General features: G+C 45.0%; 1 protein-coding gene across 1 annotated transcript in view; it reads left to right on the top strand.

The window, feature by feature from the left end:
- Ten-a (Teneurin-a transmembrane protein) overlaps positions 1-24,738 on the top strand; it is a 475,834-nt gene that overhangs the window by 189,716 nt on the left and 261,380 nt on the right. The window contains 1 exon segment of the mRNA XM_080281215.1: positions 23,595-23,727. Coding sequence (XP_080137341.1) covers positions 23,595-23,727 — 133 coding nt within the window.

The raw sequence follows: 24,738 nt of genomic DNA, 5'->3' as shown, positions 1-24,738 counted from the left end.
GGAGGGAGGGGGGAAGGGGAGAGGAGGAGGAGGAGGAGGGGGAAAGAGGAAGTGCTGATTTAGCCATGACCTCTCTTGACCTCATCTCTTACCTGACTTAACCCTTTGACCCCGAACCCGTTTTATATAATTTCATTCTCTCCCTCCAGATGATGACTTATTTGGGGGGAAACTTTTAGAAATTGAGGTTTTAGATAAAGTTTAATATAAGAATTGGCTGTATTTTGGTATTATTATTATTATTTCTCTCTCTCTCTCTCTCTCTCTCTCTCTCTCTCTCTCTCTACCTGTCGTCATGCATCTGATGTTTCCATCTTGTGTTCATTCCACATTCTGCTTGTACTGGCCTTGTTTACCTGTCAGTTGCTCTCTCTCTCTCTCTCTCTCTCTCTCTCAGGTGTGCCATGTACCTTGCCCTGTATGTGTGAGTTTTGTTTGTTTCCGTTGTTTCTCTCCCTCGGGTCCTGTTGGTGTAGTCAATAAAGGAATGGCGCGTCAAAATCCCCCTTGTTGACTCGGAAAAAACACCGCCTCTTATTTGATAAAATTTGAATTAGTCGGGAAAAAAAAACAGACGAAGAAGTTACATTGGTTTAATTATAGTTCAAAATTTTCTTTCAAGGCTTCTCTTCTTGTCGGTTTCAAGACGCCCCTTAACACCTTTTCCTAAGCGATTTATTATGCCTCTTAAACCCTCCTCTCTTCTGTTTTATAAAAATCTTTCTACGCTGCATGTATAACGTGAAACATTATATGAACTAGTCGTATCCAAAAATAACTCGCTAACGAGAAGATGCGAAGGAGTTCCATAAAATGAGAAGAATACTGCTCTCTCTCTCTCTCTCTCTCTCTCTCTCTCTCTCACGTAGAACACAGCCCCATGCAGAAGTGGGTAAAAATCAAATAGCATCAGAGTAATAAAAATCAAGCTAATATTTCCAGTCATACACACACGCCATAAACCCCTCTCCCATTTCCATACCATGACATTTGAAACCATGGATCGAGTCCCAAAAAACCATGTAACTTTTTCATTTTCGACAGGTGCGTTTTGATTTGCGTGTCCAATTAGTGAATATGCAGGTAATTTCGGGGTCTGATCTACCTGTCTGGAACTACACAGGTGGTACAGCCAATTAAAAGCAGGTGGAGGGATGCAGGGAATGAGAGAGAGAGAATAGTAATAAGCAGATCAGAGTTTGGTGTGTGGAGGGAGAACAGATGATTTGAGGGTGTAGTAGATAGTAGATAGATTAGAATTTTGTGTGTGTGTGTGTGTGTGTGTGTGTGTGTGTGTGTGTGTGTGAATGGGAGGAAGAGGTAAGCTGAGAATAGTAGTAAACAGACAAGTATAGAAATATAGCCTTTAGATTAAGCTTCAGTATGTGAGTGGAAAAAAGAGATGATATGAGACAGTGTAGTAAGTTAAACAGAAAGATAAATACATAGGTAGATACATACAAAAATAAATGTGGATAGATAAAGGTGGACAGATAATTGGGTAGGTAAATAGATGTACCTACCCATATTAATTCATTCCCCAGCGCAGATGTAGGACTGATGATGTTATTAGTAAGGTAATATCCTGTTTTGTATAGACACCTCGAGTACATTAACTTCTGATGTCGCCATAACTTTACCCCTCTCTCTCTAGGGGGCGTTTCTCCCCTTTTTGCGCCCCCCCCAATCTCCCTCTCTGTTCTCCACTTTCCTCCTCCCCTGATCTTCTCCTCTCGTCTGCTGCTGCTACTTCTCTTCTGGTTCTTCCTGTTGTTCTGCGTCTTCGTGTTCTGCCTCAGTTTGTTTTTCATCTTTTTCGTCCTCTTGTTTTTCGTCTTCCTCTTGTTTTTCGTCTTCCTCTTGTTCTTCGTCTTCCTCTTTCCCCCTCCTCCTCCTCCTCCTCCTCCTTTTTATAATAGCAATAATCATTTTTCTTCCTCCTTCGCTTTCACTCCTCCTCCTCTTCGTGACTGGAGGGAGGCGCCTACAAGTTTCCGGTAACAAGAGAGAGGAACTGATTCTACTTAGCCCGGGGATTAAGTTAACTCCGCCAAACTCCCCCCCCCTCTCTCTCTCTCTCTCTCTCTCTCTCTCTCTCTTTCAATGTGTGTGTGTGTGTAAGTGTATGTATGTATGTTTGTGGATAAGTATGTGTTTACGTGTCTTAACATGTGTACTTATTGTATATGCGTGTTTGTTATGAGGTGTTTTGTGTGTGGGTGTGGGTGCGTATGTGTGTGTGTGTGTGTGTGTGTGTGTGTATAAATGCACATGTTAATATTGTATGTATGTATTTATTCCTTATCTTAGAACGCATGTCATTGTATTTAAGTAATGCCAGCTTCAGTGAATGTATAGATACCTGTATGTATACCATTACCCATGTATGTATGCGGTTGGCAGTGTGGGTAATCTGGGTGTTTGTGGCATTGACCGAAGCGGGTAATGTCCCCAAATGGCGGGCATTGAGGCCCACGTAGGGATATAGCCGGGTTTTTAGGCCAGACCCGCCTGTTATGGCCGGATAAAACCCTGGCTGTATCGCAGTAACAAGTTCAGATATTGCCTGCATCACATCCCACACTGATGGCGCTGTTGTATGGACCTACCTCGTTTTACATCATTCATTTTCTCCTTTTTTTATCTTTTCCATTTTATCCGCTGTGCATTTGATTTTTATCCCTTCTGCGTCCCATTTCATTTCTTCCCATCCTCCCATTCACTGCTGTCCCCCATTCTTTTCGCTGCCCTTCCCCCCCCCCTGTTTTTTCTCTCATTCCTTCCTCCTCCTCACCCTTTCCTCCTCCCCATTCTCCCAGTTTTACCTTGTCTCCCTCCTCCTTTCCTTTCCTTCTACTCCCAGATTCTTTCTCTCCCTACTACAGAACGTCAATCCTACTTGGTCTCCATCCCCCCTTTTCATTACTCTCTCTCCCATTCCTTCCCTTACCATTCCTCCTCTGTAGACCCCCCACCTCGTTTTCCTTTCTGTATCCCCTAGGCTCTTTACTTTCTCCTTTTTTTTTTTTTTTTTTTTTTTTTTTTTTTTTTTACTGCACTTTCCTCCCTTCGTCTTGCTTTGCACTCCTCGTCTTCATCTCATAGAATTAGACTTACTCATAGGCCCATATTCTTGTCGGTAGAGGAAGCTCCGTAACAACCTATCCTCAGAGATTTATTTTTGTTTACAACACATTTACTGTCCTCTGTGTTACATAAATCCATCCAGTATCACATTACCATTCATAGGTAACGTACTAAAGGATATTAACCAGCCATATCCAGAAATAAATCGCCAAGGAAGAGGTGTTAGGGAGTTTTATTGACAGGAATAAGAGCCTTTGTCTTGTATATAACAAACAGCCTCGAAAGAACCATTAGGCCTATTGCTATTTGCTGCCCTTTGTACTCCCTCCCCCCACCTAGTTTCCTCCTCCTCCCCTTTCCTCCCCTCTGCCATTACCTCTCCCTCACCATTTCTCTTCCTCCCCTCTCTCCCCACTCTCCTCCTTCTCCCGTCCCCCTCAACCGTTCATCCCTCTTCCTCCTCCCCTCTCCCTCTTCCTTTCCCCATCCCCGCCTCCCCCTCACCTCATCCGGAACCAGATAGACAAAATAGACAGATTTCAGTTCTATCTCCGGATGGTGGGTCATAGTTGATTTAATCCCACTAATTGATATTTTTATTGTTGTGGCTGTGGCAGGATTGACCCTAATGCCTCGTGTTCGGCCCGGATCTGTGTGGGTTCGAATAATGGAGCGTAATGTACACTCGCGGCAGATAGTTCGTAACCCTCCCCCCCTCCAACCCCATCCCCACCTGGTATTTTGAAAGTGGTGAAATTTATTTGGGACTTGTTTATATTGTCTTTTGTTTTGTTTTTGGTGCTTCTACACACACACACACACACACACACACACACACACACACACACACACACACACACACACACACACACACACACACACACACACACCAATATACTTCCTCCTTTATTCACCGCACCAGCATTCCTCCCCCTCCCTCCCCCCCCACATACCCCCAACTTCCACTCTTTTTATGCATCCCTCAGGCATTCTTAGTCTCCTTCCACCCCCCCCTCCCCTTCCTGTCTCATATACGCATCACAACGGGGAGAGGGGAAGCATACCAAGCCCCTTCATAATACACTTCCCTTCGTCTCGCTTCCCCCTCCCCTTTTCTCCTCCCCTCCCCCTCTCCTCCCTTCTCCCTAGCTCGTCCCCCTCCCTCTTCTATCCCCCTCCTTTTCACCCTCCTATCCTTTATCTCGGTTCTGTCCCTTTCCGTTCTGTCACATCACACGTCTTCCCTTTTCATTACATTCCATCTCTCCAATCCCTTTCCTTCTCCCTTCAGCCAATTGATTGTGTGTCCTCCTCCCCTCCCTTCTACTCTTTCCCCTCCATTCTACTCTCCTCTCATTCCCATCACATCCCCTCCGATCTACCCCTACCTCTATACCCCTCCACTTCCTCAACCCCCTCCTTTTCTCTGTCGCCCCCTGTTTTCCCCTTCCCCTTTCATCTCGTACTTTCCTATCCTCTCCAACCTCTCTCAATCTATCTTTCCTTCCATCCTTACCATCCCCTACAATTCACCATTTCACCTCCCCGTCTACATCCCCTGCAACTCCAGTCTCCTTCCCCTCCACCACGACACCACCTCCCACCCATCCCTCTTCCTTTCCTTCCACCCTCTCCCCGATCTCTTCAAGTTTCTTCCCTTCCCCTCACCCTTCCTTCTCCGTCACCGTCTCCTCTCAAGTCCCCCTTCTTTCACCCCTACCTTCTCCTTCCTACCCTCTCCTCCCTCACTGTCCTCCCTCAACCCCTGTTCTCTCAGACCTATTCTTCCACCCCCTTCCCCTCCCTCTATATCAGTGAAGTGGTTGCCTGGTTACGGACTAGTGGTATGCGTGGGCTGTTTACCAATATGTGAGTGCCTCTTGTTTTGTCCCCTCCACCCCGAGAGAGAGAAAGTGAGAGAGGGAGAGAGAGAGAGAGAGAGACCTTCCAATATATACTGTAGGTACACAGATACACACAAAAACTCATACGTTCATACATGCCACGTACATAAACTCAGTCCTACTTCATTATGTTCTTTAGTACATACGTACGCACATAGGGTTTCACACACACACACACACACACACACACACACACACACACACACACACACACCTTGGTCGTCATGGAAACCCTCATTTGTTTTTAGTTTTTTGCCTCCGTCTTGGGTGCAGGGTTAATGAGTGTATGTTTGTGCTGGCGGTGTTGTTGTTGTCGCTGTTCGTTTCTTCATTCCCAGTTTTCATTCCCACCTTCACTTCCTGATTGTATTTCGTGTCATTGTTATTATTACTATTATTATTATGATTAGTAGTGGTAGTAGTAGTAGTTGATTATTATTATTAGTAGTAGTAGTGATAGTAGTAGTATATTATTATTACTGTTATTAGTAGTAGTATTTTTTTAATGGTGTCTCTTCCATTATTTATTTTGATCATTGCAATTTTTTATCATCCTCATTTTTACTTTGGTCAGTTATATTTAAACATTTACTTCTTGAAATAATCAGCCCATGTCGTGTCTTATGTTATTATGCCGTCTTTTTCTCTTTTTTTTTTTAACACTGTACTAATTATTGTCTGCTCTTCTTTCATTATATGTTTCATGATTGAGTTCACATATCTCATTATTTCCATTTATTTTCCTTACTAAATTATCAGTTATTTTCAGTTATCTATTTCCATTTTTTTACTTCATTTTTTCTTTATTTATCTACGTATATTTTTCATCATCCATTTAAATGTCAGTTTTCTCTCTCTCTCTCTCTCTCTCTCTCTCTCTCTCTCTCTCTCTAAGAAAGCCGAGGAAGGGAATTAAAAACAAAACAAAACTGATTTTAAGGGGAAACCAAAGAAAACTGTCGTCACTAAATTCACGTATATTAATGTATCTTTTCTTTCTTTACAGGTGAGTGTCCCTTGTCGCCTCTTTGGGTTTTTGTGAGTATGGGTTTTTATGCTTTTCTGACTTTTTTTATTAGATATGTATTGGTTTTCAGTGTGTGTGTGTGTGTGTGTGTGTGTGTGTGTGTGTGTGTGTGTGTGTGTGTGTGTGTGTGTGTGTGTGTGTGTTTGTAAATCCTCCTGTCTGTTTCCCCTTCTCATCCTTCTCCTCAACTCATTCTTTGTAATCCTGTTCACTCAATCATCCCGCTTCCATCTCACCCCATCCTTCTAACACTTCTCAAACCCTTCCTTCCTTCCTTCTTTCTCTTATTTATTTTTTCTTTCGTCTATCAGTCTATCTCTCCTTACCTTCTCCTCTGGTCTACATCACACAACCACCCTTTTCCTCCCTTCCTCCCTTCTTTCCTTCCTTCCTTTTACTTTGTTTCACCTTTTTCTCTCTTTCTGTCTACCTCCCTATCTCTTACCCCTCTCCCTCCAACTCTCCATCTCACAGACAGCTTTTTGTTTCCTCCTTTCCTCACATCCTTCCTTCCTTCCTTCCTCCTTCCCAGCCTCCCTCTAACCACCATTTTCCTCTTCCTTTCTTCTCTTTCTTCCTCCCTCCCTTCCTCTTCCTCTCCAAGCCTCTCTTGAATCACCTTTTTCCTTCCTTCCTTCCCCCCTCTTTCTCTCCTTGCCTTCCTCCCTCCAACTTCGCTATTCCTTCCTTCCTTCCTCCCTCTTTCTCTCCTTGCCTCCCTCCCCTCCTCCCTCCAACCACCCTTTTCCTTCTTTCCTTCCTCCCTCTTTCTCTCCTTGCCTCCCTCCCCTCCTCCACCCCTCCCTGTGATGGATGGAGCGGCTGGTTGATAGTGGGACGATTGGAGTTCACGCTTTTGTGGTAGGCGCTGGTGGGGGGTGTGGTAGATTGGTAGATTTGTGGTAGGGAAGTGTGGTAGGTAGACCTGTAGGGAAGGTGTACGTTGTGGTAGGGAAGTGTGGTCCTGGTGTAACAGTTTATGGTTTATTGTGGTGGCGGTGGTAGGGAAGTGTGGTAGACTTGTAGGAAAGGTGTGGTAGATTGTTGAGAGAGAGAGAGAGAGAGAGATGCGACCAGCCCAGGACAAGGGGTGGCACGAGAGAGAACATTAAATAGTAAGTTATCGAGAGAGAGAGAGAGAGAGAGAGAGAGAGAGAGAGCGCAACTGAATCCAAACTGTAAAGAGAGAGGTATTTTAGTCGAGTGAAGTTAGAAAGTTAGTATAATGACTAAAGATGGGAAATGTGTGAGCGTAGAAATGGATTGCATGTCTGATTTCTCTAACATGCGCAGTTGGAAGGTGAGATGTCTGATTGCAGTTGAAATCCTGAAATTGCAATGAGATGTCTGACTGCAAATGAAATCCCGAAGTCATTGCAGTAGGTGTAATAGTAATAGTAAGTCTGATGTCAATACTCTTGTCAGCTAAATGGGTGGAAGCAAGGGGTGTCTGAGTGCTATGCCAGGTATGCTCTTCCCCTTGACAGATCTACCCTATGTATGTTCAACCCCTTGTCTGTTCTACCCCTTGTCTCTTCTACCCCTTGTCTGATCTGCCTCATGTCAGATCTACTCCTACTTGTCTAATCTACCCTTTGACTGATGGGAGGGGGGGAAGTGGGTGGGTGTAGTGATGGATGGGCGTGACTGGATGGAGTGCCTGGCGTGAGAAGTGATGCTTGAAGTGTCTGATCTCCACACCTGATGTCAGAGCTGGAAGAGACGCCGGATGTCATTAGGTACAGGTTGGCTGCTGCCTGATCGTGTGTCTGACAGGTGTGGGCGGGTACGTGGGTGGCTGGGGGTAACAAATGGGTGGGCGTGTGGGTGGTGTGCGTGGGTGTGTAGGAGGTGAGGGTGGGATGAGTGGATGAAAGTTACCAGTGTGGGTGGGTTGAGTGAGTGAGTGATGTGGGCGGGCTAGTGGGTGCGGGTAGCTTGTATGGGCGAGTGAGTGGGTGAGGGTAATGATATATGTGGGCGTCGGTAAGGGTGGCTGCTATGGGTGGGCTAATGGGTGTGTGGGTGGGAGTAACTGAGATGGGCGGGTGTGAGGGTGGGGTGTGCGGGTGTGTGCGTGATGGATGGGCGTGACAAGATTGAATACACCCATGCCGCCTGACTCCACCGCCCCCTGCCTGATCGATGGCACGTCAACCCCACTCTGACACAGCCCGCATCCGTGTGTGGGGGGGGGGGATGTATTTGGTGGGAGGGGGGTCCTTGGGGAGAGCATCTTCGGGGGGGGGGGTTCTGCTTGCCATTCCATCCTTCCATCCTATTTCCTTGTTCATTACTTTCCTGCCTTTTCGTATGTTCTTTTCATGCCTGCCTTTTCTTCCTTCCTGGTTTCTTTTAGTTTCCTGCTATTTCGAATTCTGTTTTCCTCATGTCATCTTCTGGGATTCTCTTCCTTCAGTGTTTGGTCCTGTCTACGCATTCTGGCTTACTTCCTGCCTTTGACCCTCTTCTACCGCCTGCCATCTCTCCCTCCTTTCGATCTTACTTTCTTGTTTTGTTTTCGTTCCCAGTCATCCCTTCCATTTTATTTGCTGTCTTTTTTCCCTTCTTCCTTTCCTACTTCCTTTCTTCCTTTCCTCTTTCATGTCTTCCTTTCCTCATTCCTTTCTGTTCTTCCTTCCTTTCTTCCTTTTCTCCTTTCTGTCATCCATTCTTCCTCCTCTCCTTCCATCCATTCTGACAGACTGGATCCTTGGGAGGGGTGAGATGGGAATGGAGCAGATTTAGTTGGGGGGAAGGGGGAGTTTCCAACCATCCACTTTCCTCTCTCCTTGCCTTGCACGAGAATACCTCCCTAAGAATATGCTAACAAATGAGAAGGAATTAGAAACAGCGATGATGAATGGTTAGAAGGCAGATGCATTTTGTAAGGAATTTTGTCTAACATCAAAGGAGTAGAGTCAGGGAGTTAGATACAGCATTGAGTTACAAGATACAGTATAGGGTTAAAAGATACATGACACATCCTGTTAAAGACCCACTCCCAAAATCTTTCCCCCCTCCCTGTCCTTGCCACCATCCACCCCCTGCACCTCTACCAGAACAAACAAATGCTAGGAGGTTAGGAATTAGGCGTTAGTTGAGGGCTAGAACAGACAACGCAGGAGTTAGGAGAGAGAAACTAGCATCATCAGAGACCTCTAACCAACATCCCACTCCCTCCACCATCGCCCTTGCACCGCTACTAATACAAACATTGAGTGGTAGATGGCATTGTAGATGAGATAAATATAGTGTGTGTTGTATAGTAGGAGTTAGAAAAGATAGGCTGGCATCATCAAAACAATCCTACGCCCTCCACTACCCCCCCTAAAGCCACCCAAACAAACAGGAATGGTAGGTAGTGTGTGCGTCAATACAAGGTAGTCATAGAAAACGAAGGGCCCGTGTTTCGCAGGGTAGACTTTGCTAGGGGAGGTTCGTTGCAGATTTTGGGGCTATTTTCAACCTATGTTTGCCTTTAGAATATTTACTTGGCATCCTCTGTCTATATTTCCTTCAGTATTTGCCATTTTCTTTCTACTTCCAATAGTAGACTTATTTTTTTCTAGGCCTTTTGCTTGCGCCAAATGGTAATTAGAGTCTGCTTCTGTCTAGAGCCTTCGGTGGGAGAGATTGTATTGAGAGTGATTTGTCCAGTGGAAAGGTTGATTGAGGTTGTTATTAATGCCTTCCGTCTGAGATTTGGGGAGGAGAGGGGGTGGGCTGAATTAAACTAACTGGGGGTAAGAAAAATACACCAAACTTGTCTATGTGTTGCAAGGATACTCTAAGAATTTCGTCCCAAAATAACAAGAGGTTTAATAATTTCCTAGCAGTTACGTTTTCCATAATACCTTTCATCCCCCCTCCCTCCCTCCCTCTCTCCGTTCCTCCCGTCACACCCACCCTTTCTTCCTTTCTCCTGCGTCCCGTGTCTCTCTGTATTGTTATTCCTCCTGTCCATCCTTAATTGTGTTTCTTTTGGTATAATACTAAATGTATTACCCATAATACATGTCGTTCCTTCATTCCTTCCTTCCATCCATCCATCCATCCATCCATCCATCCATGTATCCAAGTATCCATCCATCTTTCCTTCCGTCAATCAATTCATCCATCCTTCCTTCCCTCCATCTCTCCATCCATCCATCTTTCTTTCCTTCGCCTCTTCCTTCCTTCCTCCCTCCCCTTCCCTCTTCCATCCATCCATGCATCCCAGCGCATCCCATCCCATTCATTCCCTGTTTCCTTTCTCCTTCCTGCCATCCATCCTGCATCCATCCTTATCACGGACTCCAGTTTTCCGAAATTCTATCCTGATATAGCCCGACATTAATCATTGGGAGAAGAAGAAAAAAGTGAAAAAAAAAAAAAAAAATAGCCCAAGTAGTTTTTTCCACTATGAAGTTGGGTCTGAAAAAATAATAGTTTGTGTTTTTTCCCTGAGCTTCCTGAAACAAAAGTGTTGGGAAAATGAAATGCTGGGGCAGTTGGAGAGAGAGAGAGAGAGGAGAAGGGATGATATACTGAGTTATTGATGTGAGGGTAATGCTCGATTGGAGGATCAGAAGGAAAACAAAAGGAAGTGATAAATGGAGAGAGAGAGAGAGAGAGAGAGAGAGAGAGAGAGAGAGAGAGAGAGGAGCAATATAAAACAGGTGACAAATGAAGTAAAACAGAGAGGTGGAGAGGGGAGAGGTAGCGACTGATGGAAGTGGGAAGGATTTAATTAAGTTACTCGTGTGTGTGTGTATGTCCCTGCGGTCCACCATCCTCCTTTTGGGGGATAGGGAGGAAGGAGGGGCGTTACTTATAACCAGGCAGCTAAGCCACCTGGGTATATAGGTGCCACCACGTGAAGGCGTCCCTGTCCATGGCGGTATAGTAGTGCTGTTAGGAAGCTTGTTTACTTCTGATTCTGCTTCATCACCGTATTCTAATGTGTTTTGAGATCTGCTTCGATGTTAAAAGGAGATATGCAAAAAAAGGTGATATTAATGGGTAGTTAGGAAAATAAATCGCTAAAGAAGTGGTGCCAGGGAGGCTCCTTACCCGACGAGAATAGGGACCTCAGGCTCCTATGACTCATCCTTAGCTAAATAAAACCGTCTGGCGTCAGCTGGAATGGGATATAGAGTTAATCTGACCATGAAAGGGTTAAAGGCGTGATAAACAAATAAAACTAGTAAGAAATAAGTGCGAGACCCCCTGAGAGAGAGAGAGAGAGAGAGAGAGAGAAATACTCCCCATTGTCTTAGTTTAGTCGTCATTGGTAATTTGGCTTGTCTGAACTACCCAACGACCCTATTGATTGGCTGTAATTGGCGAGGGTTAAGTGGTTGTTAGGGTGGGAGTGAATACAAGGCGAGTTTATATAGGGGCGTGCTGTTTGTATCGTCGTCGTCATCATCATCATCATCATCATCATCATCATCATCATCACCACAGCCACCACCACCATCATCATCATCACCTTCTCTGCTGTCATCACCTTATTTCTGTCTAGCGAATGAGTTTGAAATGACCAGAAGAGTTTATGCAATGAAGCTTTGAAAAGGAATGTAGTGCATCCCCAATTATCAGCTTTTATCTGTAGTTATAGTGCCTCGTATTGGATTGGCGTGGGTTCCTCTGGCCTTAATTAATCGTGTGTCGCAACAAAGATTTACCAGGTTTATTTATGCTTTTTTTTATTTATTTATTTATTTGACTCGTTTGTTGAATCGCTATAAAGGAATAAAAAATGGTACGGGCTGAAAATGGAGATCTGATTTCGCTTGGTAATCTGAAACCTGCATTGTTTTTCCTCTCTTTTGTTCCCAGCCGACTAACCCGATCCGATTAACCCTGCCCCATCCTACCAACCCTACCCGGTCCGACCAACCCTACCCGATCTGACCAACCCAACCCAACCCACGTCACCACACCCTGCCCCAACCCAAACCCAACCCAGCACAAAACCTGCATCAAAACGGCTTTGTGTGCGACATTGGGGTTTAATTAGAGCCTGATATAAAGCTGAATATCAATTAGGTGTACAAGCCACATTAACTCACTTGTCTGAGGGATTTATAATAGGTGATAAAGTGATAAGGATTAGTTGGTAGTGGTGAGAGTTTGGAGATGATGATGAGGAGGAGAAGATTGATGATGATGATGATGATGATGAAAGTAATGTGAGTGATCGTAGAAAAAGGGTTTGTATGATTGATGATAGTGATGACGACGATGGCGATGTATTATTATTATTATTATTATTATTATTATTATTATTATTATTATTATATTATTTACACTGGTTTATGCCCCATTCTCCCTTCTCCTCATCATTTCCTCCTCTTTCCCCCCTTCCCCTCCTCCTCATCCATCCTTTCCCTTCCACATAACCCCTTTCCCTCCTCCTCCTTTCCCCCCGCCTCTCCCCTCCCCTACACCCCAGCACTGTAAATTATTTCTCTTGATTGAGGCTAACTGCAATAAAATAATCCTGTAATGGAATCCGGGATAACTGTTTGGACATAATGGTAGAGGGGAGGGGACGGGGGAGGGGAGAGGAGGGGTGTGGGGAAGGGTTAGTAAAGGGAGGGGGAAAAGAAGGGGGGTAGTAAGGGGAGGGGGTAGGAGAAAGGTTTTGTGGTGGGAGTGGGAATAGGGATGGGGAGGGGAGAGGAGGGGAGTCGGGAAGGGGTAGTAAAGGAGGGGGAAAGGGAAGGGGTAGGAGAAAGGTTTTGTTGTGGGAGTGGGTATGGGGATGGGGAGGGGAGTCGGGAAGGGGTAGTAAAGGAAGGGGTAAAGGGAAGGGGTAGTAAGGGGAGGGGGTAGGAGAAAGGTTTTGTTGAGGGAGTGGGTATAGGGATGGGGAGGGGAGAGGAGGGGAGTGGGGAAGGGGTAGTAAGGGAAGCGGGTAGGAGAAAGGTTTTGTTGAGGGAGTGGGAATAGGGATGGGGAGGGAAAGGAAGGAAAGGAAATGGAACGGGAGGGGAGGGGAAAGGGAAAGGGGGAAATGCCAAGGGGTTAGATGGCCATGTAAGGTTTGGGTTAGGGGATTATTATTTTTTTTACAGGTGTATTTGATGAGAATTTTGTGTGTGTGTTTGTGTTTGTGTGTGTGTGTGTGTGTGTGTGTGTGTGTGTGTGTGTGTGTGTGTGTGTGTGAGAGAGAGAGAGAGAGAGAGAGAGAGAGCGGAGGGGTGTAGGATGAGGATGTCAAAAAAGAGGAAAGAGTTCGTCGGATGATAAATGGAACAGAAAATTGATGGACCGAGAGAGAGAGAGAGAGAGAGAGAGAGAGAGAGAGAGAGAGAGAGAGAGAGAGAGAAAGAGAGATCTAGGGGGGAATTTCGGGATTTTGATTGTGTGTGTGTGTGTGTGTGTGTGTGTGTGTGTGTGTGTAAAAATCATGTATTGCAGAGGGACTTTAGCTGCTTGTATTTGGCCATGGTCACTCAGTTTAGCCTTTTGATCGTGTGTGTGCGCGTGCGTTTGCGTGTGAGTGAGTGTGCGTGCGTTTGCGTGTGAGTGAGTGTGCGTGCTTTTGCGTGTGAGTGCGTGTGCGTGCGTGTTTTGATGTAATTAATGATGGGTAAATCCGTATAACATATTGGGTACGTGCATCAAGAGCTTTTGCCATAATTAACTCCAAAGCGTTTCGGGAATTGCACTGGCTTAGATTCCGATCCTGTTTGTGAAGGATTAGACCTGATTGGAAGGGATTGCCAGGGCCGCCATCTTGTTATTTAAATGACAATCGTGATGAGAGAAAGATAAAACATTTCATTTTTCTTATTCCCACCTAATAAAAAGAAAGAGTGGGAAGAAACGTTTTTGTGGGGAAGGGTTTGTGTGTGTGTGTGTGTGTGTGTGTGTGTGTGTGTGTGTGTGAGAGAGAGAGAGAGAGAGAGAGAGAGAGAGAGAGAGAGAGAGAGAGAGATGCAGACACTTAATGGACCCCAATTTTTTTACTTCTTCTTCCTTTTTAATTTTTTCCTTTTTTTGTGCTTGGTAAAAGTTGAGAAAACTGTCAGGTCAGAGTCAGAGGTCAGATTCGAATTCTTGGAGGGGGGAGTGGAGGGGATGGGAGGAGGGAGTTGAGGGGAAGGGAGTGGAGTAGAGGAGGGGAGGGGAGGGGAGGGGTGATGGAAGTGTAGTAAGGGTTAGGGAAGGGGGAGTGAGGGGAGGGAAAGGGGATGAGGTGGGGGGTGTTGAGGAGGAGGGGAAAGTTGAAAGGGTTGTGAAGTTAGGAGATAAAAGAGAGAGAATTTCCCCCATCCTTCTCAGTTCTACCAGTCCCGTTAATATAATCACAAACAGTTAAAACACAAAACAATTATTAAACACTAAATCACTTAAATTCCGGTGACCACAGAGCACGGCAATAGGGGTCATAAACAAGGCCTATTATGGGCTAATTAGGTCATTAGGGTCACTGGTTATTAGTGATTGTAATGAGGGGTCACCAATCAAAGCCCAGTAGCGTAACGCTGGGTCATTTGTGTTATCGGTAAAGCAATGACAACAATAACAACGGCAACAGTGGTAATATTATTGATGATAAGGATAAAATAATAAATGTAATAATAGTAATAATGTTGATGGTGGTGATTGATCATTATTGGTGTTATTATTATTATTATTATTATGGAGGGTTAGTGCCCCTCCCCTTAAAACAACTCAGACAAACGGCCATCCCATACGGGATTATGGCGTCTGGCTATAGATAGATATAGTATTATAGCAAAAGTAACACTAACAGCATTGATAACACTAACATGATGTATTTTCCTATTATTATCTCTCTCTCTCTCTCTCTCTCTCATGCATCAGGACACAACATGGCTGGAGGCACTCAATGTTGCACGTCCCCCCACCCCTGTTGCATCACTGTCACCGTCTCATGCATCTTGCAGTGCAACATGGAGACAGGGACATGGACAGAGAGAGAGAGAGAGAGAGAGAGAGAGAGAAAGCAGACAGGCAAAAACAGACGGAACTGACAAGGGTAGACAGCAGAGAGACAGGAATAAAAGAGCAGGAAAGAAAACGGAGGGCTGGAGAAAATCAGAGAAAGAAGACATAAGACAGGACAGGCCGAGAGAAGACAGTTTTAGACAGACCTAAAAATTTTGTGAGGAAGACTGATGGACAAGGAAAGCAGAACAATTTTTATGTGCAATTTCAGACTCCTCTCTCTTCCTGTCTCCTGTTTTTATTCGTATTCATTTATTTACTTGTTTATATTTTGAGGCCTTGCGTTATATTTGTGCAGTTTCGTGACAGTGTGGAAGAAATTAATGTCGACTTGGGGAACGTCAAAGTAGTAAGAATTTACATTTTGAAACGTGAAATTAAGCTCTGAAACGAGATATAATGCTCTGAACCCGAATACAGGTAGAATTTTAGGTAATGACAGGTAAATGGGGCTATAGGGTACACCTTGTATATATTTCTCCATTTCTCTTCACTTCTTTGGTACACCTACATCCTTCTGCCCATTCACTAATCCCCTTTTCGCATTTCCGATCATCCATCCCTTTTCAGCTTTTCCAATATCCCCCCCCCCCTCTCTCTCTCTCTCTCTCTCGTCCTTCCATCCTCCTTCCCCTCCCCCTTCCTCTCAACTCTACCCAACTCCTTCCAAACTCCCATACGTAAGTGAGCACCGCATTCCAAGCATACTGAGCCCTTCCTCTCTCTCCCCCTCACCAGGATGTTCCCCTCTCCCCCATCATCTCCATAATCATCTCCACTAACTCCCTAACACCCAGTAGTAGTAGTAATAGTAGTAGTGTGTATGTGTGTGTGTGTGTGTGTGTGTGTGTGTGTGTGTGTGTGTGTGTGTGTGTGTGTGTCTCTCTCTCTCTCTCTCAGATTAATATATCCCCTTATTTCATGATAACAAAGATACCCATAGACCATAAAAGACCCCTTTGTATTGGGCGTAATATAATTCTCTTGTTTCTGTTATTATTTTACTTTTCATATCAGATTAATTTACTTCCTTCCCTTCCCTTCGCCGTCTTGTTTTTTTTTCTTAATTTTTCCCCCTCAGTGCTGTGTCTCATGCAGGTCACAGATGGTTGCATTATTGCTGCCTCTCCTCCCCTCAAATTGTATTATATTTCTCTCTCTCTCTCTCTCTCTCTCTCTCTCTCTCTCTCTCTCTCTCTCTCACACACACACACACACACACACACACACACACACACACACACACACACACACACACTCACTCTATCTGCCAGTCCACCAATCTATCACCCATTAAGCCCAAGCATCCCAGACCTTCAAACATACTCCCTATCCTTATCCTTAAAAACTTACTTACCTCCCTCGCTCCTCGTTTTATCATCCCAAAATGGACGCTCCCCACCCTGGCCTCACTATATGGAGATCCCAGCGTTACTTTTCACTGGGAGGTCCGCAGTATATCACCATTATAGAGTTGGCTTTACGACTTGAGTGCTGCGGGGGTGGGGGAGGGATAGATGGTATGGTAGGGGGGGTAGGGTGATGAAGGTGGGTTGGTGTCGGTGGTGGGTAGGTGATGAGGGTGGCGTGTGAGGGATGGAGTGGTGAAGGTGGGTTTAGTATGGGGTGGATAGAAGGGTACGAGGTGGGTTCTTGATGAGGGATGAGGAGGAGGAGGAATGGTATGCTTTAATCAGTTATTGATGTAGAAACGTGTGTCGGTTCCTTTAATTTGTGTGTATATGTATTTGTGTATGTAAAAGAAAAAGGATAGGAAACTGTGTGTGTGTGTGTGTGTGTGTGTGTGTGTGTGTGTGTGTGTGTGAATGGAGAAAAAAGGGGAATCGACAGAGAAAGGGGGAGGGGGGAAGTGTGTGTGTATGAGGGATTAGAGGGAGGGAGGGAGAGTCCAAAGGGACACTGTTTTGAAAATCCCATACATTCATCTCTCGTACGAGGGAGAGAGAGTCCATAGTTCCCCCTTCGTCCCGTACGGTAGCATCGGATTCTCTATGGATTTGGGATTCGATCGGATTTGCCGTTTTGTGGTGTTTATATCCGTGTGAAAATTTGCAAAAGGGAGAGGCTGGTTGGAATATAAGTGGTGGTGGGGGTATCAGCAAAGGAAAAAAAAAAAGCACTGCCAACACTAACAGAAACCACACACACACACACACACACACACACACACACACACACACACACACACACACACACACACACACACACACACACACAGACGACGACTTTGGTGATGCTGCTGCAGATAAATAAATAAATAAATAAATAAGAAGTACATCAATAAAAATAACCAGTATTAACATTGAACACTATGAAAAATATTGAACCGCACTATGAACGCCAATGCTTTTATGAACAATACTTTAACAGCAGCATCAACAAGGACATGAACAGCAACAACAGTGACAGCAACATTTCTAACAATAACAACAACAGCGACTCCAGTATCAGCAGTAACATTTATTAACATCATCATCGTCAACAGGAACAATTACACAGCAGCGCATACATCACGAAAAATAAAAACTAATACAGCATTTATTATTAACAACGCCATTAACAATACTTTGGCCTGAAATTTTTGGGTGCAATATTTTCGGTAATCGTTTTATTTTTTGTTTATTTATTTATTTATTTATTTTTTTACAAATTTTGGCGAAGCATAGAGTGATTTTGCGTGTTGTATTTATTGCATGTCATATTCTGTTATTTTAATCCACTCAGCCAATGCTAGCTCGTTTGTCTATCTGTCTTTCTGTTTAATCTATCTGCCTGGCTTTTATTTACCTTGACGCTTCTGTGTGTGTGTGTGTGTGTGTGTGTGTGTGTGTGTGTGTGTGTGTGTGTGTGTGTGATATTTGCCTTACCCTTGTTTTACACGTCTCCATGTTTAGATGTGAGGATGAGGTTAATGATAATGGAATAGGAGGAGAATGATGATGGTAGCGAAGATAGTACAGTAGTTATGATGATGATGGTGATGATGACAATAGGATGAGGTTAATGATAATGGAATAGGAGGAGAATGGTGATGGTAGCGAAGATAGTAGTTATGATGATGATGGTGATGATGATGATGATGATGATGATGATAATGGTGGCGATGATACTGATGTCTCTATATATTGGAACAAAATATTTCGACCCTTTTTTTTTTTCCATGCATTTTCTTCCACATGTCCGTCCGTCAGAGTAGTCATGTGTGTGTGTCTGTCTGTTCGCCTGTCTGTCCGTATGGCACCCGTCATGTAAGCTGTCATGTTATTTTGTTCCCTGAGGTCCCCCCCCCTCTTCCCCTCCCGCTTCCACCCCGTCCTTCCTCCCCCCTCTCTATTTTTCTCCCTGACTCACCCCTACCCCTCTCCACTACCACCTTTCCTATCTTCCCGTAACCCCCCCACTCTCTCTCTCTCTCTCTGAATATGATAAATTTTTGGCGATAGATAGACGAGTAGATTCTTGGAAGGGTTTTCAATAGACAGATATATTTTTGGAGATGCTGTTGATAGACCATTCCATACATGAAGTGGAATTTAATATTGACTGAAGGATGAAGATTTTTACAGCTTGTTGCAGCAGTTCGTCTACCATTTTCACTGCTGTTGCTTCACACTTTCCTCCCTGTGGAATTTTGGCCAGCAGGGGAAGATGGAAAAGCAGAGGAGGTGAAATTTAAGCCAGCTGGTGAATTAGTATGAAGTGAAATATTAGGTGAACTTTGTATTTTTTTTTATTTTACCCTGTTGTATGCCAGTGACGAGGTAGGCTATGATAGAGTATTAACATATTTACGATCTCTGCTTGCACCCTTCCCCCCCTCCTCTCCCCTTATCCTAATCTCTCACCTTTCTCACTTCCTGGCTTTCCCCTCTCGTCTTATTTATTCTCTCCCTCCCCCTTTCCCTTTCCTTTGCCTCCCTCATCCCTATTCCCCGACACAGTTCAGTCTCCTACTTATTCTTTCCCTCACCTGTGCTGTCTCCCTCCCTCCCAGTCTTCCTCCCCGTCTTTTCCCTCATATACCCTTTATTCCCCATTCTCTTCTTCCAGCACTCTGCCCCCCTCTAGTCTCCCCAGTCCTCCCCGCTCTCATTTCCTCTCACCTACTCTCTCCACCATCCCTTCCATCTCTCTTCCAACCCCCGTCCCCCCCCCCTCTCTCTCTCTCTCTCTCTCTCTCCCGTATTTCCATCCTCCCTTTCCCTACCACTTCCTCTTCCCCCCCACCTGCATCCCTCACCCCTCCACCTGCATTCTTCTCCCCTCACCTCCCTCTACTAGTCTCCCTCAACAATATCGGTGCAAATCGGGAGAAATTTTTGTGTCAGCTTGCCGCCTGGTTGCCTGCTGCTGGGCTACGCTTCCCCCTGTCCCACGCATCCCCCTTCACCATCTCCCTTCTCCCAATCCTCCCCCCCTCTTCACACTTATTTCTCTGTTCATCCCTCTCCTCCCAACCCTCCCCTTTTTCCTCATCCCACCCCTCCCCTCCCCGTCGAACATATTTCCCCTCTCCACTCCCCTCCTTTCTACCCTCCCCTCTTCCCCATCCATCTCCATCACCCATCCCCAAATCCATCCTAGTCCTTCCACTGCATTCCAGCCTCTCGCTTTCTTTTCCCCTCCCCTCCTTTCTCTTTTCCCACTCTCGCCACCCTTAACTTGCCTTCTGTCCTTCCCTTTCGCCTTCTCCCTTGCCCCTTCTCAGCTGTCTCCTACCCTTATTCTCTCCTCCCTTCTTCCCCTTTCTCCCTCCCCCACCCCTTCTCCCTTTTCCTCCCCTCCTGTCCTTTTCCATCCCGCTCCTTTTTCTACCCTCGCCATCCCATGCACCCCTTTCGCTCCCCTCTCCATCCCACCCTTTCCTATCCCCTCTCCATCCCACCCGTTCCGCTCCCCTCTCCATCACACCCTTTCCTATCCCCTCTTCATCCCACCCGTTCCGCTCCCCTCTCCATCACACCCTTTCCTCTTCCCCTCATCCCACCCCTTCCCCCTCTCCATCCCCCTCCTCTCCCTTCTCCATCCTCTCCCCATTCCTCCCCACCCCTTCCCCTCACACGGACACAATTCAATCCTCTTTTCAGGCCTCGGACAAGACGTGAATATATTGGATTTTCGGGTTGTGTGTACCAGACCTGCCATTTTGAAGCGAGGTGGAATTGGGGATTAGAGGTGGGGCTTAGAAAGGGGAGATTAAAAATTGCATGGTTTGTATATAGACTGTGTTTTGATACGTTATTTTGAGGTATTAATCCCGTTGGTATAGTGAAAACAGATTAGGTACCGCCAGTTTTTTTTTTTTTTTTCCTTTTTGTGATACGCGATGCTGTTCAGGTTAGAGCAGATTTTTCGATTTGAAATAGACATTGCCATTATTAACCCGTTCGCTTTTATGGTGCAGGCATGACCTGGAAAACATTGTCTGGGAATAAGAAGAATGTAGTATTATGATGTCGTTGGTTTGTACAAGTTAAAGGGTGAAAATGAGGGAAGATGGATAGTCGTTTCAGTTTCGTTCTTTTTGTTTATAAAGGCTCCAGCATGCTTGTATGCATCGACCATTGCCACCTAATGGCGGCTGTCCACGCTGTTGTATCTCTAGCAGCCTCTTTATTCAGTCACTTATCCTTGAGGTCACACTCTTTGACCCCGTCCCAAGTCTTTTTCGGTCTCCCTGTCGCAACTCTTCCCCTGAAGTTCACACATCTCACCCTCTGCACCCAGTTGTCATCCTCCATCTTCACATGCCCAAACCATCACATTCTACCGCTTCTCATCACATCACGAATACATTTAAGCCCCATCCTTCCTCTCAACTCTTCATTTGCAGTCCAACACCCCCCAGGCCTGTCATGCAAGGACGCATTACACATCCATCTAATCATCATCATCATCATCATCATCATCTCTGTACGTTTGAGCCTACGAATATCCTCCTCCTCTGCTGCCCAAGTCTCCCACCTTACAGCACTACATTCCTAATTGCTGTTCATTTGTTAGTGTGTGTTTAGCTTATGTTAAGAATAAAATCGAAAATATAAGAAAATGCGGAGGAAAGGCGTTGAGGTGATGTAAGTGGTTATTTGTGTTTCGTTTTTTATTTGTCTGTATACATTATTCATTTATTTGATTATTTTGTTATATAGAGACAGTTCATAATGCCAGCTTCCTTTATTAGTGGGAAATAGCTTTGGGATGATGGTGGTGGTGGTGATCAGATTTAGAGACATGATAGATTGAGGTACATGTATAGATAAATGAAGATAAATAGCATTCATTGTGTGTTATTAATACGAGTACATTAGTCACAATCACTTGTCACGGTGATGCATATTCGTTAACAGTGACCTCGATTAGATTGCAAATAAATCTTTCGCTGAGAGAGAGAGAGAGAGAGAGAAAATCACTATCTTCTCCCCATCGCCTCTCCTTCACTTACCAACCCCCTCTTACTATCCCCTCCTCCCTCTCCCTTCCAGTGTCTCTCCCGTCCTTTCCCCATCACCCGTTCCCCATCCCCCTACCCCTCGTTCCATATCCCTTTGCCCCCCTTTCCCTATTCCCCTACTCCACCCTAACGCCCCTCCTTTCCTGTCTTCCCTACCTCCTCCTCCATCACCACCTTTTCCCTCCCTGTTTACTAGAGTAGAAAAAATCATCTTGTCCCCTCCCCCTCCACCCCAAGCACCCCCCTTCCTCCTCCCTGCCAGACCCATCCCTCCCACACCCCACCCCCTCCATGCCAAGACACCCCCCTTACCCCAGCAGAAGCCCTCTTAAAATTCATTGTTATATTTCCCGTTGGTTAGGATTGCCCATCAGCTGTTTTGCCTCTCGTTGCACCTACCGTCGTGGCCATGGTTGTGGTTTTCTGTTATTTTATTATTATTATTATTTTTGTCTTTGCTTCCTTTAGATTATTTCATTCTCTTTTCTTTTTTGGATATTTTTTTTTCTTGAGTTGAATTATTTTTTTTCCTTTCATTTCTTCTTCGTTTTACTGCCTGTTTGCTTGTCTGCCTACCTTTTGTTAACCTTTTCATTCTCGAACTACTTCCACCCCCTCTCTCAAACTGTCTTATTCTCTCTCTTATTCTCCTTAATTCTCTCTCTCTCTCTCTCTCTCTCTCTCTCTCTCTCTCTCTCTCTCTCTCTCTCTCTCTCTCTCTCTCACACACACACACACACACACACACACACACACACACACACACACACACACACACACACACACACACACACACACAAACAACCTTACCCTTCCCTGACCTATTCACTCACACACACTTCTGACCTTTCAAAATTCCTCCTCTCCCCTCCCCCTCCCCAGTCAGATTCTTTACACTGACTGATTGACCTTATCTCTTATCTCGTGAATCAGTCATCTCTAATCATCTCGACCTTTTAGTTCGACTCTCTCTCTCTCTCTCTCTCTCTCTCTCTCTCTCTCTCTCTCTCTCTCAATAACATATTCAGTATCTTGCAATTGAAACTTAAATTGTCTTTAACTTTAAAACTCTTTACATCTCACTGATGCACTTATTTCTTTTTTAATGACGTTCTAGAGTTAGCTCACTCTCTTTAAACTTCGCGCTTCAGGATTGTGGTTATTTTAAAATCATTATTTACCGTACATTATTTTGAATTTGGTAACTACGAACGCATATAGAAACTCACACACACACACACACACACACACACACACACACACACACACACACACACACACACACACACACACACACACACACACACACGAGGAGGAGGCTGAGGAGGGAGAGGAGGAGGAAAAGGATGATGATGATAAAATAGAAATATCATCAAACCTCCAGTGAAATGACACATGGTGAATCAGTGCAGTGTACCTCATGTTATTGCATTTTGTACTTGGGTCTTTATATTATTAGGTATATATTGTTGGTCGTACCCTGAGCGTTCCCCAACCATGACCTACCCTAACCTGACCCTTGATCTGACCTACCCTAACAACCTCACCTCGCAGCATTCTTGTCATCCTAATCTAGCTTATGACTACCCCACCCAACTAGATCTAACCTAACCTAACCCAGCGTACCCACATCTAACTCAACTTACCCCAACCAGATTTCACCCAACTTACCCCAACCAGGCCTCAACCTAGCCTAACCAGATCTAACCCAACTCAGCTCAACCATTGCGCACCTAACCTATGTTCTAATTTACCTTAAGCTGACTTAACCCAACTTTAACTTGACCCAACCAAACCTGTCTAATTATAGGCTGTAACCTGGCCTAACATAAGATCTCACCTACCCAAATCTAACCTAACTTAGTAATATAAACTCCCTTTCCTAACATAAATTGTGATCAAACCTACCCTATCCAGACTTGGCCTTACCTAACTTGACTTACTGTTTTAACGTAACCAATCATTTGACCAACCCTAACGTAGCACACCAAACCCAACACCACACCTCCACACCACCTCACCACACCATGGCCCTTCTTCCTTCCAAGTCACCCTAACCTAATGACTATATTTGACATTCGACCCATGATCCAGTCAAGCTTAGGGCTAAACCGTGACCTTCTTTGCCCCTCAGAGTACTTGATGAGCGGCAGCAGCCCCCGGTACGGCAGCACAGCGCCCCCCAAGTCCCCGGCAGGAGGGGGCCCCATACTCTACACCCCGGCCAATACACAGGACTACCTCGCCATCAACAACTCACAGCCAAGGTTAGTTATTTACAGATATGTTCTTGTTTGTATGTATATACAGTACATGTATATCTCTTTCTCTCTGTATACAGTATATGTATGTATGTCTAACTTATTTATGTACCGGTATGTATGCACGTAGGAAGGGAGGGAGGTGGAGTCTGGGGGTGGGTTGTCGAAAGTACAGAATATTAAAAGGTTGGAGAAATTTAGGCCATTGCATAAAAGGCAAGGCCCGTCACTGTGCTGTCTTCGTTTATGTCTGTAAATAAGTAAATATATAAGTATACACACACACACACACACACACACACACACACACACACACACACACACCGCTCGCTGGCGCAGTGGTAACGTTCTCGCTTGCCATCTGGTAGACGGGAGTTCGCGCCTCGCTCAGGTTGCGAAAAGTTTCACTGACGAAGTGGGTGGTTATAGTCCCCCTTGAGCAAGGGGACGGGTGTGTGAAGGTCACAGCCTTGCCCTTAGATCGGACTATATGAGCTCTCAGCTCCCTTCCGGGAGGGTAAAAGCTGACCATCACGACCATCAAGTGATCCTGACCGACCTGGTGAATTACACACACACACACACACACACACACACACACACACACACACACACACACACACACACACACACACACACACACACACACACACAAAACCACTTATAAACAGAAATGGCGAAACTTTGTGTCTTTCAATGGCATGGAAATCTTAAAGAATGAATAGCCAATATCAACCTAGGTTAGGTCACTTTAGGCACGGTTTGGTTGAACTGGGTTATTCTTGGTTGGGTTGGGTTCAGTTGGATTAGGTGTAGACGAATTAGGTTAGACTGGGTTAGAATAGGTCGGTTTAGATATGTTTGGGTTGTGTTATTCGGATAGACTTGGTTAGGTTGCGTTGGATTAAGTCATTTTAGCCTTGGCTGGGTTTGTATACGTTAGGTATGGTCAGGTTAAATGGGAATGGGTGAGATTAGGTCGCTTTAGATAGGGTTAGGCTGCGTTTGATTAGGTTT

This window comes from Coenobita brevimanus, chromosome 88 (genome assembly GCF_032717465.1).
Source record: "Coenobita brevimanus isolate Jiangsu-jjx chromosome 88, ASM3271746v2, whole genome shotgun sequence".
Lineage (NCBI taxonomy): Eukaryota > Metazoa > Arthropoda > Malacostraca > Decapoda > Coenobitidae > Coenobita > Coenobita brevimanus.
This window is presented reverse-complemented; position numbering and strand designations above follow the sequence as displayed.